This window comes from Salvia miltiorrhiza, chromosome 6, assembly GCF_028751815.1.
Source record: "Salvia miltiorrhiza cultivar Shanhuang (shh) chromosome 6, IMPLAD_Smil_shh, whole genome shotgun sequence".
Taxonomy (NCBI): domain Eukaryota; kingdom Viridiplantae; phylum Streptophyta; class Magnoliopsida; order Lamiales; family Lamiaceae; genus Salvia; species Salvia miltiorrhiza.
This window is the reverse complement of record NC_080392.1, coordinates 18,704,113-18,722,429: the sequence shown is the minus strand read 5'-3', so window position 1 is coordinate 18,722,429 and position 18,317 is coordinate 18,704,113. Positions and strand designations below refer to the sequence as shown.

At 36.1% G+C, this 18,317-nt stretch overlaps 3 protein-coding genes across 3 annotated transcripts; 2 read left to right on the top strand and 1 right to left on the bottom strand.

Moving 5' to 3' along the window:
- Positions 1 to 2,142: 2,142 nt before the first annotated feature.
- Positions 2,143 to 5,517, top strand: LOC130990312 (protein DETOXIFICATION 16-like). Its single transcript, XM_057914530.1, has 8 exons — positions 2,143 to 2,632; positions 2,962 to 3,506; positions 3,585 to 3,671; positions 3,737 to 3,793; positions 3,888 to 4,126; positions 4,447 to 4,565; positions 5,012 to 5,098; positions 5,206 to 5,517. Exons 1-8 carry the CDS (start codon positions 2,372 to 2,374, stop codon positions 5,263 to 5,265), a joined length of 1,455 nt encoding a protein of 484 aa, XP_057770513.1. The 5' UTR covers positions 2,143 to 2,371; the 3' UTR covers positions 5,266 to 5,517.
- A 4,395-nt stretch (positions 5,518 to 9,912) lies between these two features.
- Positions 9,913 to 11,772, top strand: LOC130990311 (probable glutathione S-transferase). Its single transcript, XM_057914529.1, has 2 exons — positions 9,913 to 10,498; positions 11,080 to 11,772. Exons 1-2 carry the CDS (start codon positions 10,175 to 10,177, stop codon positions 11,443 to 11,445), a joined length of 690 nt encoding a protein of 229 aa, XP_057770512.1. The 5' UTR covers positions 9,913 to 10,174; the 3' UTR covers positions 11,446 to 11,772.
- Positions 11,773 to 13,416: 1,644 nt separating this feature from the next.
- Positions 13,417 to 17,032, bottom strand: LOC130990310 (uncharacterized). The gene is made up of 4 exons (XM_057914528.1): positions 16,719 to 17,032; positions 14,914 to 15,096; positions 14,752 to 14,811; positions 13,417 to 13,822 (listed from the first exon to the last, which is right to left on the bottom strand). Exons 1-4 carry the CDS (start codon positions 16,935 to 16,937, stop codon positions 13,535 to 13,537), a joined length of 750 nt encoding a protein of 249 aa, XP_057770511.1. The 5' UTR covers positions 16,938 to 17,032; the 3' UTR covers positions 13,417 to 13,534.
- Between the last annotated feature and the right edge of the window lie 1,285 nt (positions 17,033 to 18,317).

The following is an 18,317-nucleotide window of genomic DNA, read 5'->3' as shown; positions in this document are numbered from 1 at the left end:
GAACTTATATATTTAGTTATTTAGTCAAGTAAAAATTATCCTACGAAAAAGTAACCATTGATATGATGAAAGGTAATATTTTAACAAGATAAAATTTCTTCACAATAATTTTTATTTTTATTCATAAGAACTTTTATTTTTAGTTATTTGTTAAAGTAATTATTTTTATAGCAAAAGTAAGTATTGATGTGAAGAAAAGTAATATTATTTTCACTTTCTATAACTTTTATTCTTAGCTATTTGATCAAGTAATTATTGTCGTAATAAAAAATAATTATTGTTACAATGAAATGTAATATTTTTAACTTATTACATTTATTAGGATAAATAAAAGTGAATATTTCTATTAGGGTTTAGTATTCATTATTTAGGGTTTAATATTCAAGGGTTAAGTTTTAGTATTCAAGGTTTAGGGTTTAGTATTCAGTGTTTAGGTTTTAAAAATATTGAATGATAGGTAATACTTATATTCACATAAGTATACATTTAAGTATGGAAATGTATATCTTAGGATAAATAAAAGTGAGTATTTCCATTAGGGAGAGTAAATATTTCCATTTGGGTTTATTAGTGAATGGCTAGGGTTTAGTATTCAGTGTTTAGGATTTAGTATTCCCTATTTAGGGTTTAGTATTCAGTGTTTAGGTTTAAAAAATATTGAATGATGGTTAATACTTATTTTCACATAAGTATACATTTAAGCATGGAAATGTATAAAATAAAAGTAAATATTGTCATTTGGGTTTATTATTGAATGTTTAGGGTTTAGTATTCAGTGTTTAGGGTTTACAAAATATTGAATGATAGGTAATACTTATATTCACATAAGTATACATTTATACACAGTAATGTATATATTAGGATAAATAAAAGTGAATATTTCCATTAGAGTTTAGTATTCATTATTTAGGGTTTAGTATTCAAGGGTTAGAGTTTAGTATTCAGTGTTTAGGGTTTAGTATTCAGTGTTTAGGTTTTAAAAATATTGAATGATGGGTAATACTTATATTCACATAAGTATACATTTAAGTATGGAAATGTATATCTTATGATAAATAAAAGTGAGTATTTCCATTAGGGAGTAAATATTTCCATTTGGGTTTATTATTGAATGGCTAGAGTTTAGTATTCAGTGTTTAGAGTTTAGTATTCCGTGTTTAGGTTTAAAAAATATTGAATGATGGTTAATACTTATTTTTAGGTTTAAAAATATTACCTTTCTTTATAATAATAATAATTACTTTTTATTATAACAATAATTATTTTTTAGTACAACAATAATCACAATAAATATAATATTTTTGAAACATTACATTTCTCCATATCAATTATTTCTTTTTATTATATCAATGATTACTTTTAATAAACATAAATAATAATATTATTATTTGATCAAATAAAATAATTATTATTGTAAGAAAAAGTAATTATTGATATGTATAATGCTTTATATTGAATGAAGGTAAATATTTATATTACCATAAGTATACATTTGTGCGACAAAATGTATATCTTATGCTTATTAAAAGTAAATACTCCTATTAGGGTTTAGTGTTCATGATTTAGGGTTTAGTTTACAGAGTTTAGGGTTTAAAAAATATAATACTTTATATTAAATGAAGATAAATACTTATATTTACAAAAGTATATATTTGTGCGAATAAATGTATATATTATGTTTATTAAAAGTAACATTTACTATAAACAAATATAATAATTTGGGGCGACGGATCAAATGGGCGCGGGTCCGGGTCAGGGTTGGAGCGCGGGTCGACCCGGCCGCATCCCATGCGGGTGCCCTCACCCAAGTCCACCTCTTAATTTTAAGCATCAGCACTCGTCAAATTTCAATATTTTTACTTGTTAGTATAGGGTGTGTGATGAAATTAAGAAACATGAATGAACGTAGTCTTTAGTAGAAAAGGTTTGTTGAGAAGATGAACCCACAATTATTGGTGGGTCGTATGAGAATAATTGTTGGTCAATTGTTTTTAAGATAAATACTATTTAATTATGAATTTTCTGTCTTTACATAGAGTAAGATACCATAATATGAAAATATGGTAGATTTGTGTTCTTTACACGTCGTTTACGATAATCCGCGGCAGCAAAAAGACAATGATAGTATGACATCTTTATTCTGAGTTGCCATATTGAATATAGTACATTATTTGAGTCAAGAACATTGTGCCCGATAAACATGGTATGACGACTACTTTTAGTGAATCATATTTGAGGCTCATTCCAAATATTCTCCTACATTTACGCACCAAAACTATCTGCAATCAAGTTTTTGATAATCTATGCAAATCTTATATACAGCCATTCTCATCGGAATCTCAATTTCGTAAACAAGGAGAGAGAGAGAGAGATGGACGGACACGAAAACAATACATCCTCTCTCAGCACTCCATTAAATAGTAGTTCAGAAAAGATTAAAGATGAAAATGGTTCGTTTTTGGAGGAACTCAGAAAGCAATTATGGCTGGCGGGGCCTCTGATTTCGGTGTCTCTGCTGCAGTTTTGTTTGCAGCTGATTTCAGTTATGTTTGTGGGCCATTTGGGAGAGCTCGCTCTTTCTGCTGCTTCCATGGCCACCTCCTTCGCCTCTGTCACCGGTTTTAGCTTGCTGGTAACCACTTCTCTCTCTCTCTCTCTTTCTTTTCTTACTAACATTAGAGTTTATCTTACTAACAAGGGTGGGTCAGAAAGGATTTATTTATTACATGTTCACACAGTAAGGGGGCGTTTAGTGAGTCATAGGAATCATAGGATGGAATAGATTATCAATTTATTCTATCATTCCCTAAAATACTATCTACACCTTGAGCTTTTAGATGAGATAGTGATTGAACAAATCTTGATCTCCAAATGTATATGTACTTGTGAAATTTCTCAATATCCATTTGTATAAGTATAAAATGATGTGAAGATGAGGCTGCATTGACATTGGTGGTGCAGATGGGCATGGCGAGCGCGTTAGACACGCTGTGTGGGCAGTCCTACGGAGCGAAGCAGTACCATATGCTCGGAATACACACTCAGAGGGCCATGTTGGTTCTGTTGCTGGCGTGCGTGCCCCTCGCTGTCATCTGGGCCAACACGGGTCCAATCCTCGAAGCATTAGGCCAAGATCCGGACATCTCTAGAGAGGCCGGAAGCTATGCTCGTTACATGATCCCTTGTGTTTTTGGATACAGCATCCTGCAATGCCAAGTCAGGTTCCTGCAGACGCAGAGCATCGTGTTCCCAATGATGATAAGCACCGCAATCACAACTCTGTTGCATCTCCTTGTGTGCTGGATTCTGGTGTTCAAGTCTGGACTTGGTAGCAAGGGAGCTGCTGTGGCTAGCTGCGTATCTTACTGGCTTAACGCGTTGCTTCTCGCTCTTTACATCAAGTATTCCTCGTCGTGCTCCAAGACGTGGGCTGGATTCTCGAGAGAAGCCCTGCACAACATCTTTGATTTCCTCAGACTCGGCCTCCCTTCAGCAGTTATGGTCTGGTCAGTTCAATTATCCAAACACTTTGACTACCGCTTGATCGCGTTGTGATTTTTGACTGAGCATTTGTTGCCGAACAGCTTGGAGAATTGGTCGTTCGAGATGATGGTTCTGCTCTCTGGTCTTCTTCCAAATCCGGCATTGGAAACATCTGTTCTTTCCATCTGGTTAGACTTTGGTGCTTCCTTTCTTCAACTTGCGCACTTCTCACTTGTTTTCTTGTCTCTTTCAGCCTTAATACATCTTCAACCGTTTGGATGATCCCGTTTGGGCTCAGTTCTGCTATCAGGTAAATCAAATATTTTATACAATCTTGAAGAATAGAGTTTACATATCAAAATCACCATTTTCATATTATATTTGATGAATGAAATGCAATGCAGCACACGAATAGCAAACGAGCTTGGTGGTGGGCGGGCACGAGCAGCACGCTTAGCTCTGCGTGTGGTGCTAGTAATGGCCGTGGCCGAGAGCACTCTAGTTGCGCTGGTTCTTGTATTGATACGCAATATGTGGGGATATGCTTACAGCAATGAGGCAGAAATTGTGAGCTACGTAGCAGCAATGATGCCCCTTCTTGCTACATCTAACTTCATAGATGGCCTCCAATGTGTTCTATCAGGTACCAACCACCACCCTCTTCGTTTTCAACCTATACATACACTTCAATTCCCATCGTCCCTATCTTATCAGATACTAGACACAGGAAGGGCCAAGGGGGGCTTAAGCCCCCATCAAACCCTTTTTTCTTAAATTTTATTCTTTTAAAATCGTCAAATTATTGGTATTGTATTGTACAATAGCTCCCATCATCAAATCAAATCAAATCATAAGAAAATTATCTTTCAGAAATCTCAAACATAACATTTAAAAAATATATATAATCCTACAATTAATTTTTTTTCTTCGTCTGCGTGTCAAAATTGGTGTCGTTGTGTGTAGGTGCTGTTAGAGGATGTGGATGGCAGAAAACGGGGGCGTGCATCAACCTCGGATCGTATTATCTTGTGGGCATCCCTACCTCCATCTTTTTAGCTTTCGTTCTGCATGTAGGAGGCAAGGTAAAGTTTCAAAGATTGTTATATGTATTTATAAGGCTAATTGCGTTTAAATACATAAATTTTTATCTAGTTTTGGTTTTTTCACATGAACTAAAGATTCGGCCTTCAAATATAGACATTCAATTGCTCTGATTTTGCACATATGGACACCAAGTGTCTACATGGCTTAAAACGGTTGATGTACTAAACCATGTTATTCGATGTCTACGCTAAATTAGCAAGTCACGATGACATTAATTTACCACTTCAGCTAAACACAATAGCATTAATTCACCGAAAATTGACAATCACATGAAAAAGCAGAATAATTGAAAGTTCGTGTATTTAGAGGCAGAATTTTTAGTTAAATGTGTAAAACTAGAAATAGATGAAAGTTTGTATATTTAGGAGGGTTTGTACTAGTTTGCTTCTGTATAGAAAGTTTATTTTGGTTGGATTGTTTGTAGGGTCTGTGGATGGGGATTATATGCGCTCTGGTGGTGCAAGTGATCTGCCTTTCGATCATCATGCTACGGACTAACTGGGAACATGAAGTAAGCTGCACTGATCAAATTAAAGAGTGATTGAATTTTGAGGAACTTCACTGCAGTTTTTGACTCATTGTTGCTGAATTAATTGTTTTTTTTTTTTTTTTGTGCAGACAAAGAAGGCCAGAGAAAGAGTGTATAACTCGACGATTCCAGTGGAGCTATTGTGGTGAAGATGCAGTCATAGAGTGTTTGAAGACATGAGCTTACAAGCGGCAATATCCTTTTTGGTGGATGTATTAAATCATGCTACAAATTGTTTTTTAGTCTATTTGAAATTTTGCTATATATGACTCGTGTCGTCCAAGTTATTTTTTGAAAGCAGCTTTGTTTATTAGCTTTTGGTCAAATATCATGATATGACAATTGGTCAAATATCAACTTCTAAACAAATATGTATATATATGGTTGTCATTTGGTTCTCATGGAGTATATAGTCAATTGGTCAAATATCAACTTCTATACACATGTGTATATATATGGTTGTCCTTTGGTTCTCATGGAGTATATAGTCGCAAACTTAGGGGGTGTATTAGTTCAAGACTTTAATAGATTTCTGTAGACTTTTAAAGTGTGGGTGTATTAGTTCAAGACTTTTAAAAGTCTATGAAAATATGGGTGTATTCGTTCAAGACTTTTAAAAATCTATGAAAATATGGGTGTATTCGTTCAAGACTTTTAAAAGTCTATAAAAATCCGGGTGTATTCGTTCAAGACTTTTAAAAGTCTATAAAAATCTGGATGTATTCGTTAATCTATGGACTTTAAAGTTGGAATGACTTTTATTGATTTCGTTGAAAAAATAAGCATGAAAAAATAAGCATGAACAACTCCCCGCGCTCGCTGGGTGCCAGCGCCCGCAGCCGCTGGACCCAGCGCTCGCGTGAACCCGGATGCCAGCGCTCGCTGGGGCGCATCTCCTCTCCTTGAAGCCAGCGGTCGCTGGGCTTCAGCGAGCGCAGAGTCTCAAACGCTCGCGGGGCCTGCAGCGCTCGCGAGGTCTCCACATCCGCTGGCTTTGTGGATTTCAACTCCGAGAAAATCACGACAAATTCTTGCTAATTCATTAAAAATCCGACCAAGAATTCATTCAAAATCATGAAGAATTCGTGAGAGTTCTATAGACTTTTAAAATCCACGGACTTTTAAAATCTACATAAGTCTTGAACTAATACACCCCCCTTAAATTGCACATATGTTCTGGTGGAGACGTAATAATACAATACGTGGCAGAAATCTTCAAAGATAAAAAATAGAGGTGTATTATATCCCTTAAAAATATAATATTTTAGGTGCATTTTTAATATACATAATATTGAATGTAACATGCATGAACAATTCTTGATCTATTATCCTAATTTACTGTTAATCTTTTTTCTTCTTCTACGATATGTTCATCTATTGTGGGTATTGTAATTGTTATGTCTGAATGCAGAGGGTATAAGACGGCAATGGTGGCGGCGTGGTGTTGTTAATGTCGATCGAAGTTGTTGCACAACATAGTGTTGTCGATGTCGATCAAAGCGGGGATTTTTTTTAGTACATAACATATACTTGTGCGAATTTAAGTTGTATAATGTTAGACCATCTTTAGCGACGCTCGCGGAGCGGGCGCGCGCTTGGCTCGCACGAGCCTCCTGCCACTACTGAGCCTAGCTGGTGCGAGTAGCGCCCATAAGTGCGCTTCGGGCGAGTGAGGAAAGAGAGAGGGGCGCGTCCTCTTCACGGTCCAATTAGATTTTAAACCCAATTAAAAAAAATCGCCAAAATTTTGGGAAACGAGATATGGGGTTCACTGTAAGATGGGGCTCGTTGCTACAGACCCAGTGGCTCGGACGGATGCGGCCCACCTGCGAGCCCGAAAGCTTGGCTCGTGGTTGTGGATGCTTTTAAACCCTAAATCTATAAGTATGCTCTTTCTATATCTCTCCTCCGAAATCAGCATTGTTCTTTCTATTTTTCTATTTCAAATCGATGTTGTTATTTCTCTTTCTCTATTACAAATTGACGTTGTGCGGCTAAGTCACTCGTTGGAACGAGTTGTTTGAAGGAAAATAGAGACAAGGAAGAAGTGGTGGCGGCCCTAGATCTAGATCTATTATTTCTCTATCTCTTCCCCCAAATCAGTTACGTTCTTTCTTTTTCTCTATCACAGATCAACGCCGCATAGCTAAGTCTGCGTTGGCGCGAGCTGTTCAACGTCAAAGGTTCTTCCATCGAGATCCCCATCGGTGCTTCTTGAGACTCTAACGTTACTTGTGATTTCAGGTTGTTAGTGTCTGTCGATCTAGACATGATTAACATCACTTTCGTAATTATTGGATTTATCTCCAACCAAAAACAAGAGAAAGAAATAAATCGCATGCTCAATATTAATAGGAAGGAGAGAGAAAATAAAAGGTTCTAAAATTTCAATGAAGAAAGATAAGATAAAACATTTTAAATTTTAAAGTTTTCATAACTTCGTTTTAAATTCATTTTTTATAGTTTTTATACCATATTAAATATATTGTTACGAATTTAAATTTTAAATATATATTAAATAGTTTTTATGAATTAAATTTAACAGTGTTGAGAAAATAATCAAAAGAAAAAGAAAAGAATAAGAGAGAGAAAATTGGTAGGAGAAAAGCAAAAAACAATGAGAGAAGAGAGAGAAAAATGATACGAGTTTTAAAAAAAAATTGATAGATAATATATTGAGTGAAAATGAATGGTTGTGGTTGAATTGATTGTAGGGTTATATAAAAATGAGTGATTGTGATTAAAATGAGGCCATGTCCCAAAATAAAATTGATACTTTCTTATGAAAATTTATGGGATGAAGGGAGTATAATATATGAATTAGTTTAATATTAATTTTAATTAAAAAAAGGGGGTAATTGCCCCTAAATACATTACATTTTCCCATTATCTGAAATTGCACATCACCTTTAAAATCCGTCTCATAATACATAATCTTTCTTTTTCTTCTGGAATTGCACATGGTCAGCCAACCACCAATCGGAAAAATGATGTGGATGCCGAAAACGCAACATATACACGCCGGAAAAAAAAAATTAATTGATGTGGCAGCCATGTAGGATTTTTTTTTTTTTTGCTATTAAATTCGAATTTCCAGAATATATAATTAAGGCATTAATTTCCCAAATCCCCAATTTTTCCCTAAATCCCCTAGTACGGACGAATTTTTATCGGCTTGCGCCGAACCTGATGGTTGGCCTCCTGACATCATTGATCGCAATATTCCCTCACTAGATCCCACGAAAACAACAATTTCCCATCGCCCCTACAATTATACCATAATCAACAACATGACAACAATAAATGCATTTAAACCAGCCAAAAAATGATTATATCAACTAAGTTTTCAGCACAATAGACCCTGGATAAAGAAAGCAACTCACGCCAAATGCATAATGAATAATTCAAATTGCCAGCTTGTTCGCTTTAATTGAGTTTTTGGAATCTATGCAAATTAACAATTGATGTTAGGGGAAAGATCGCAATCTAAGTTATATCACCGGCGACACGTTCGTCTCCCTGCCTGGTTCGTCCCGTGCGCCAGAGCCTTGGTCGCCGGTTCGTCGCCTGCGCTGGAGCCTTCGTCGCTGATTCGTGTTGGTGTAATCGCTAGAGCAAGTGTAATCGCCGGAGCTGGAGCCTTTCTTGGTGTTGGTGTAATCGCTGGTGCTAGGGCAATGTGGAGCAGATCGAAATTCAATTCTAGATGCTAGGGCAATTGTAAAAAGTGGGAAATTGTAAAATTAGGGAATTTAGGGGAAAATTGGAGATTTGAGAAATTAATGTCTTAATTCTATATTCTGGAAATTCGAATTTAATAGCCAAAAAAAATTATAATTTCCTACATGGCTGCCACATCAATTAATTTTTTTTTCCGGCATATATATGTGGCGTTTCCGGCATCCACGTCATTTTTTCGGTTGGTGGTTGGCTGACCATGTGCAATTCCAGAAGAAAAAGAAAGGTTATGTATTATGAGGCAGATTTTAAAGGTGATGTACAATTCCAGAAAATGGGGAAATGTAATGTATTTAGGGGCAATTACCCCTTAAAAAATTATATGCCCTTTTGTATGGATTTATCAACCCTAATAATGAATAAATCTTTAATAAAAGTAAATTTAAATAATTATATATTCTAATTGAATGAAATAAACCCTAAATAATAACCACAAAGTTAAACAAAAGGGTAAATATCATATTAAACCTCAAACTATACCCACTTTATTAAAAATGTCATGAATTATAAGTAATATTTTTAAAAACTCAAAATTATTATGTTTGTATCAAAAATATCCTACGTCTATTTTTCAGTCTCCGGAATCATAACATGGCTAGCCGGATGCCACCGTATAATTTATATTTTATTTTTTGTAAATGACATGGCACAAAATGACGTCGTTATTATCATATCATTTAAAAAAACTTAAATCCACGTTCGACAAACTGACTTTCAACGCGATTTGAATCAACTAATGTGACACAAAACGATGTCCTTTTGTGCCATGTCATTTAAAATAATAAATTATACGGTGACATCTGGCGAGCCACATCATGATTCTGGGGACCGAAAAATAGATGCATGATATTTTTGATATAAATCTAATAGTTTGAAATTTTTCAAAACATTTTTTTTATAATTTAGGACATTTTTTATCAAATAGATATAGTTTAGGATTTAATATGATATTTAACCTAAACAAAATCATAAGAAAATGAAATGGAAGAAAAAAAATGAAAGAAAACCAAAAATATTGAAAGATAAATCCTAAACTGGATTTCAAGTTACTGTGAAATCAAATTTGAAACCCGCGTAATATGGGTTCGAATATGAGACTTTTATCCTCCTCAAACATGAACTCCCACTAGTTGGTCACGTAGTTTCAATTCTTTTACTTAATCAAAGTATTACACATCTTTGATTTTGGTCAAATACGGCGTCTTATTTGTGAGGATTATGATACAACTAGGCATTTAAGTATTGAAAGTAACATGTAAACAGAAATAAAGCAGAAGGTGAAGCAGTGAAGAAAGGAGGAAGAGACATAATTAGTTGTTGATGAATCCAAAGATGGGAGAAGTGAAGGTGCTTGGCTTATACTCAAGCTTCCCATGCGCCCGAGTTTTGTGGGCTCTCAAACTCAAAGGCATAACCTACCAACTCATCCAAGAGGACTTGCTCAACAAGAGTCCTCTCCTCCTGCAAATGAACCCTATCCATAAGAAAGTTCCTGTCCTCATACACAACCACAGCCCCATCATCGAGTCTCTCCTCATTCTTGAATACATCGATGAAACGTGGAACGCCGCCTACTCCTTGATGCCCCGGGATCCATATCATCGCAGCCTAGCTCGTTTCTGGGCTAAGTTTGCTGACGAAAAGGTAAATGTTTTTTCGAGCTACAAAATTTCGACTCTTAACCCCTTTTTTTAGTTTGTGTGTTGGGCTAGATTGACATCTAAATCAAATTCAAGAAAGAAAGAAAAAAAAAAGGTGTGTATGAAATCAACATATGTAAAGCTTTAAACACTGAATATGTCTCAAGATTCTGAGAGAACTGTGATCCCTATTTGAATGAAGTTTATTTTTATTGAGATATCCACTAGCTCTGTTTTATAGTAAATATTCCATTATTTACTAAGACGAATAGGAACTTACTTTATTCATATCCTACTGAAAAGATAGGATTGGTGAAATTCCTTTAATGAAGATAAAAATCCATATAGTAATATTATATATATATATATATATATAGGGAATATATATCACGTTCTTTGACTTGGCTGATATTTTTTGAGGACAAGGAAATTAAGATACTCTGATATTCAATGTAACAACTCTTTCAGTGTCCAAAAATATCTTATAGAGAATTTTTGTTATTGTAATATTGGGGTTGGAACTGCAAGTAATGCTAGCTAAAGTTTGTCATAACATCTAAGGTTGTATGTCTATCTAAATCACAGGTTGTTGTAAGCGTATTCGAAGCCATGAAACTGGAAGGGGAAGAAAAGGAGGCGGCCGTCGTTGCAGCACAAGAAACACTGCAACTTTTGGAGAAGCAGATTGAAGGGAAGAAGTTTTTCGGAGGGGAGAAGATGGGGTACCTGGATTTAGTGGTGGGGTGGATAAGCTTGTGGCTTCCGGCAATGGAACAAGTCGGAGGAATGAAGCTACTCGACTCAGAGAGGTTCCCTTCACTCTGTGAATGGACTCACAACTTCGTGCAGGTTCCCGCCATCCATGAATGCCTTCCACCCAAAGAAAACATAGTCGACTACTTCCAGGGTGGCCTCAACTATCTGCGTTCGCTGCAAGCATCCAAGACTTAAGAGGGTATTTGGTTCAGCTTATAAACTCCTTAAAACAGCTTATAGTTGTTGTCTCTTGCACTTTTACTGATATATTTAGTACAATAAGTAGTGGGAGACTTGCGTGTTCACGATTCACGTACCGTTGTTTCCGGTTACTCTAGGCCGGCCCGTAACTGGCCCTTCTACAGTTTTAGACTGTAAGGGCCCGAAACGCCGGTTATTTGGTTCAACTGGCAGTTCCGTCAGTTTCATATGTGCTTAAAAGCTACTTTAAAGTTGCATGTTGTACTTTCTATAACACAAGTTTGCAATGATGATAGATGGGAGTAATTTAAGGTACTACAATCATTTCTTCAGATTTATTTTTTAGGCGATTTCTTCAGAAAATAATACTCCCTCCGTCCACGAAATGAGTACCCATATTTTCTTTTTCGTCCGTCCACGAAACGAGTACCCATTTCCCTTTTTGGCAAGTGTACCCCACACATCTCTTTAATTAATACACTCAAAAAGTGGGACCCTTAAACTATTCACACTACACTCCATACATTTCTTAAAACCCGTGCCGTCCACAAATGGATACTCATTTCGTGGACGGAGGGAGTACTAGTGTAGATCTCCATTTTTTTCCTGCTAGCATGAAACTTGACATTTATGTCATGTTGGGTAGGACTCTAAGCAATTACAGTGGCTTATTTGGTGTTCGTCAAAATCTTTCTAATCCATATAATTCGAGTTGAAGGCTCAAGCGGAATATCCAGTTATGCTCATACAATCATTGATTAACAAAGCCTTCAAGTTTTATGTTCCTTCTGTTATGCCAAATGTCGAGGTCTATTGTACCTTTCAGGAGTGTTGGGTACTCGAGATTACTTGAGATTGAATTGGCTTACGTTTACGTAGATCAACTTCGTCATAGGGGGAGGCCAAGATTCACAAGACTAGTCTTACGTGCACTATCTTGAGACTAAGAGAGTGTTTGGCTGAGCTTATAAACTCCTCAAAACAGCTTATAAGTTGTTTAGGAGCTTATTTTGCCAAACACTTTCTTTGGCAAAATAAGCTCGTAAACAGCTTATAAGCTCCAAAAGCTTATAAACTCTCAAAAAAATAAGTTCATCTGCCCCAACTTATTTTTTTATAATCTCATATGCAACAATCATTTTACAATTATTATTCAACTATAATTTATTATTTTTATCATATATTTTTCTTCGATTTTCTCTCTCTAAAAAAATATTTTCTCTCTCTAGAAAAAAATTCTCTCTCAAACTTATAAGCCTAATTATCCAAATACTTTGACAACTTATAAGCTCCTAAAAATTACATCTTATAAGCTCCAAGAGCTTATAAGCTCTTTAAAATAAGCTTAGCCAAACACCCTCTAAGTATAGGGTCAAGTCTACCAAACCGAACAACTTATCACGAGAGTAAATCATGTCTAATCCACCAAACAGAACATCATACCTCAAGACTCCTTAACTCGCACCAACATGTATTAACCTTGGTGAGTGCATAAACCTTGAAAAGTAAGCTTTGGTCTTGTTGTAGTCATGTGAAGAAGACTTCCAACCAAACTCCAATATTGAGTTGCGTCTGTCATAACTATCCTTATAAATCTTTTGGAACATGACCACAACAACTTGTAATTTTCAGTATCGTCAAGATATCTATCTCTATGTCGTTATGCAAGAACAGAGAGCGATAAATAAAAGACATATGAGGAGTCTTTCCAGCTGTTTGAAATCAAAGAGGTTTCTGAAACAGTTCAATAAACTGACACAAACCTGCAGTGGTATCGAAAATTTGACATATACAAGATGCATTTGTCAGGCTAAGTTATAAGTCCGGTAGTTTTCTTCCTGTTTGCGGAATGAAATCACAGGCGACTATGATAGGAGATCACATAAATCAGATTTCAAGATCAAAACCAGAACACGGAGGAATGAAATGAGCAAATCAAAAGAAAACAAATAAGGTAACGCGACAGATTTAATCTTCTACTTGCATTTCTCTTTTATGAACTAATGCAAAAAACTTTAGTAAGATAGAAAATGTATCTTAGCAGGTTATTTCTATACAGCAAGAAACCTAGAAGTATAATGCATCAGTAGGCAACACGTTTACAGCGGACCCAAAACGCAGTTCCCCCACTTCTGCCACGGGCAACAGCAATTTCCTCATCAATATAGAACCAAATGAAAAATGGATCTGAATTGTTTGGCTCCCTTTCATCATCTCCTTTAAAACTAACCTCAAATGGATTAAGAGGGCCTACTTTTATCCGGATTTTTTCAAATATGAATGCAAGTATTCTTTTCTTCCATGATAACCTGCCCTCAAAGGTCAGTGATCCAAGAGGCCCAAGATAAACTCCATTCTCAATCCTCTTTCCCTAAAATAGCATGTCGAAAAAATATTCATACACCAGAGTAAATATTCAGGTTAACTAAAGTATGCTAGTATCATTATACATAGCGATATGGATAATGCTAAGCATTTCGTGAAATATTTATGTAGAGTATCTTGTTACTAACTTCCACACTTCTCATGCTTCCGTAATTTCTTGAATTGTCAATTTGAGTGTTTAACTAGATTATATAAGAGAGCCGCCTTTCTCCTATTCTACAAGAATACACCTAAATTTGGTCAAACAATTTATGCTACAACAGCATCCTTAAAGGCCACCTAAATTAATCGACAAAGAAGCTGAGGATATAATAACATCCATTTAAATAGAAACTTCATTGACATATTCGGTCTCTAGGTTTTGATCATATTTGCAGCAAACATATCTCAGAAAAGAACATTTACCACCCAGTCTATGACAAACTTCGTTTTTGTTGGAAGTAAAGCTCAAATATCAGCAACAATACTATCTAATGTCAATAAATGTTCCCTACGGGTTTTTGTCCATATGGGTTTTAACGAGGCCCACCCCACCATTTCCTCTTGGTTGGGTTGATCTGGAGATTGGATATGGACTTTGACACAGTTTTCAGGCCCTCACATACTTTCTCCTTATCATTTAGTTTGTATGCATTATTCTCACTTACTTAGTATACCCCCTCCCCACTTGATTTACCTTGTACAGGTATCAAGTTATATCCCTTGGGTATGCCTAACTACTATGTAATTTGTTAGAGTTTAAGTTATTGATTTATTTATTTCTCAAAAAAATAATAATAGTAATAATAATAAATAAATGTTGTGATCAAAAGGAACTATGTAAACCTAATCTAAAGCAGAGCCAGCAAATATAATCCGTTGGTCATTTAAAAGACAGCAGACACAGGTAAGCTTTAAAAGAGTCCAGAAACTCACGGCTGCATCAAACCTCTGAATGGCTGTGATCGGGAAATATCTACCACGTGCTAGCTTCTTCTGCCGGTTATCATATCAGCACCAAAAGGAAAGAAATGTGAGCCTACGAGATAAAGTAAGCACAGAACAAGTGCATCATGAGTGCATAAAAGTAACAATAACCTCGGCAGTAAAAACAAGCATCCAAGTCCTTCCTGGTGACTCCGTTCCTCCAAGAGTTTGAAGGAACCTGGAGGGATCGAGCTTTGCTTTCTCAATCACAGTGAAAGCATTCAGAATCTCTTCTTGTGGAACTTTTCTTGTCTTGGCTGCATTCTTAAGCACTCTTACACACTCCTCTACTTCCTGATCAACAGAAGCTCGAGTATTTCATGACTACCCATGATTTGTGCAAGCATGAATACAATGTGAATTGAGCATTGAATCATAGAGAAATAGAAACTTCAGTCCGGAATAAAATTGCACATCAGCATAACATTTTTCCGAACAAGAATTTCAGATTCCAAATGCACTCTAAAGAAAGATTCTGAAGAAGTTTCAAGAATATGTTCCATCTCATGGTTATTTCTGAAATAGCCATTAGGACTTTGCACACAATCTGAGGCGCTAGAAGTGTTAGCTGCTGCTGAAATAGCCATTGGGCAAACTACTGATGTCAAGTATCACATTGAGGAAAATCTAACACATGTATTTTGAGCTTGAAACTTTCACAAAATGATGCTTCACTTTTGGGTTATTAACTACTAATCTCAAATGATGCTCTAGCAAGCACTAGGTAAAAGGAGAGGTGAAGGGTGTTTCCCTTGCGAGAAAAAGCAGTTTGCCAATATAAGCCGACATGGTGCTCTCCTTTGCAAGGTCCTTCCATTCAAGAATGTGACAAAGTATCGAATCTAAAAGGACTCGTTGTTTTGAACCCTTTTCATTCGCTTGTTTGGTATGGGTAGGGCTTAGGGTGTATAAAAGGATTCGACATGGTGCTCTCCTATGACACCCTAATATCTTGTTTGGTACAAAAGACATGGCCCTTTACAAATCAAAAGCTTGAAAATACTCCCTCCGTCCCATAAGAGTGTGAATTTTTTTCTATTTTGGGACGTCCACAAGAGTGTACATTTGCCATTTTTGGACACTACGTCATCACTAACTCCTTATTTCTTACTCTTACTTTATAATGGATCACTTTCTCCACTCCTAATACACTCATCTAACATTTTTATTAAACATGTGCCACCAAAAGTGATGCACACTCTTGTGGGACGAAGGGAGTATTATACATGTTTTTGTGATTTTGTATAGCAGCTCTCAAATGGTATACATAATACAAATCATAATTATTGAACAATGGATTCCATATGACAGATATTTATTAATACATTGTGCCAAACATGATATTAATGCTGTATAATAATTAATAAAAGACATCAGAATCATATCATATCTTATCCTAAACTGTGTGCCAAACGAACCCTCGTTTAAAACGGATGATCTCAAATTCACAAATTCATATAGTCAGACTTGTTCACAGTTAAGACATTTTGACCTTGGACTCTCTTCTCTATAGATGATATATTTTACTATACTTGGTACTGAAATTCACAGTCAATGTAAATTAGATTTCTTGCACAAAATCCTTTCCAAACTAACATAAGAGATTACAGACTAATGATCAAGGTCAACAAAACTGAGAATTTCTGTGATTCTTTTCTACTTAAATAATTCACTCCAACAAAATTGCTGCATGCTCGAGATTCTCTCAAAGTCCAATAAGACAATCAACATTGTCTGTGAAAATATATATAATACGTCTTATTTTCTTTTGTTCTAGAGCACATAATTTCTGTGGAAACAAATTCTGGAAACTGGGATTGCAAATGGAAATATAAAAAGCTATCAACACCAACAAGGAAACACAAACCCATTACTAGTTTCTGCAAATCAAAAGAACGTAAAAGCAATTAATATACCTTATCGAGTTGTGTTTGTTCCTCAACGAGAACTGATGGCGCGCTGGAGATTTGGGCCCCGTCATCGAGAGTAGCTCTGATACGTTGTATACAGGAGAATCTGAGAGTAGTTGTTCTGTGAGGAAGATTAAGGTTGAAGGGTTTGTGAAGAGGGCGGATTGAAGGTGCGAGGGAGTGAGAAGGAGCAGCAATGAAGCAATTGGAGGGAGAAGAAGCCATCTATCCGTTGGTGTTGGCCACACAGTCAATATCTCCATTTTTTCCATTTAAAATACCATGCATTTTGGGTATTTTTTATTTTTTTTGAAAGTACTCCAATACCGAAATAGAAAGGATTTGGGCTCTATTAAACCCACTAATTAAAATGGGTTAATTGCCGGAAAAACCATATACTTTTTCGAAATTTAGTTTTTTCCCATGACAAAAAAAAACCTGAACAAAAATCCATGAATTGAACAATTTATTGCATTTTTCCCCGCGTCTATTTTCCGGCGATCTCCGATGGAGGTCCGATCCAACATGGCTGCCACCTAACCTTAATTTTCCACCTCACCCTAACACCTAATTTTCCACCTCACCTCAACCCAAAACCCTCACAGCAGCCCTAAGCATCGAAAATTCTTCTCTTCTTGCGATTTTTTACAGATTCCATAGCTTTCAACCTCAGTACAGTGGTCTTGTAATACGGCAATAGCTTAGGATCCACCCATTTCCACATGCCACAATCGTCCTATAATACTACATAATTATCAACAAGATCAACCCAAAACACAAATATGCAAAAAAAACACCAACCTTTACATTGCTACAACAAAGGAATCGCCGAAACGGATTTTTCTCGGTGTGAGATACACGAAGGACGGCTGGTATTCGACATCCACATTGTGCAGCCGGTTGCAAAGCTCTTGAATTCGAGCTTTCGGACATTTTGCTCGAAGAACCCTAACCGCGACTCCAAATGTTTCCCAAATCCTAATTTCAGATTTTCTAATTCAACTGTCAAAAAATCATGAAACGACGTCGTTTAATTAAAATTAAAACAACGTCGTCTCGTTCAATTGTCGGCGATGACACGCTGGAATTCTGATTGCCACCTCGGATTCAATTTCGCCGGAAAATAGACGCGGGGGAAAAATGCAATAAATTGTTCAATTCATGGATTTCTGTTCAGGTTTTTTTTGTCATGGGAAAAAACCAAATTTCGAAAAAGTATATGGTTTTTCCGGCAATTAACCCAATTAAAATTGGGTGATTCTGTTCATAGCCATTAGTAAATTATCATAGTTTTTTTTTATAACATTACTTCATTATGTAATACCATCATTAATTACACGAATTCCATTTTGGATTGTCCCAGCTTAAATAACACGTTTCTATTTTAGGAAATAATAAGGGGTCACTTAAGCTTTAATTAATTCACTAATTATCTCCCTAAATAAACTCTTCCCTAATTTCGCCTCATTTCTCTCTCTCTCTCTAAACTTACGGCTCCTCCATTTCTCTCTACCTCTCTTCTCTCCACCATCTCCTAAACCCTAGCGCCGCCTCCACCCTCCAGTGCCTCCACACCCTCACCACCTACACCCTTCACCGTCTCCA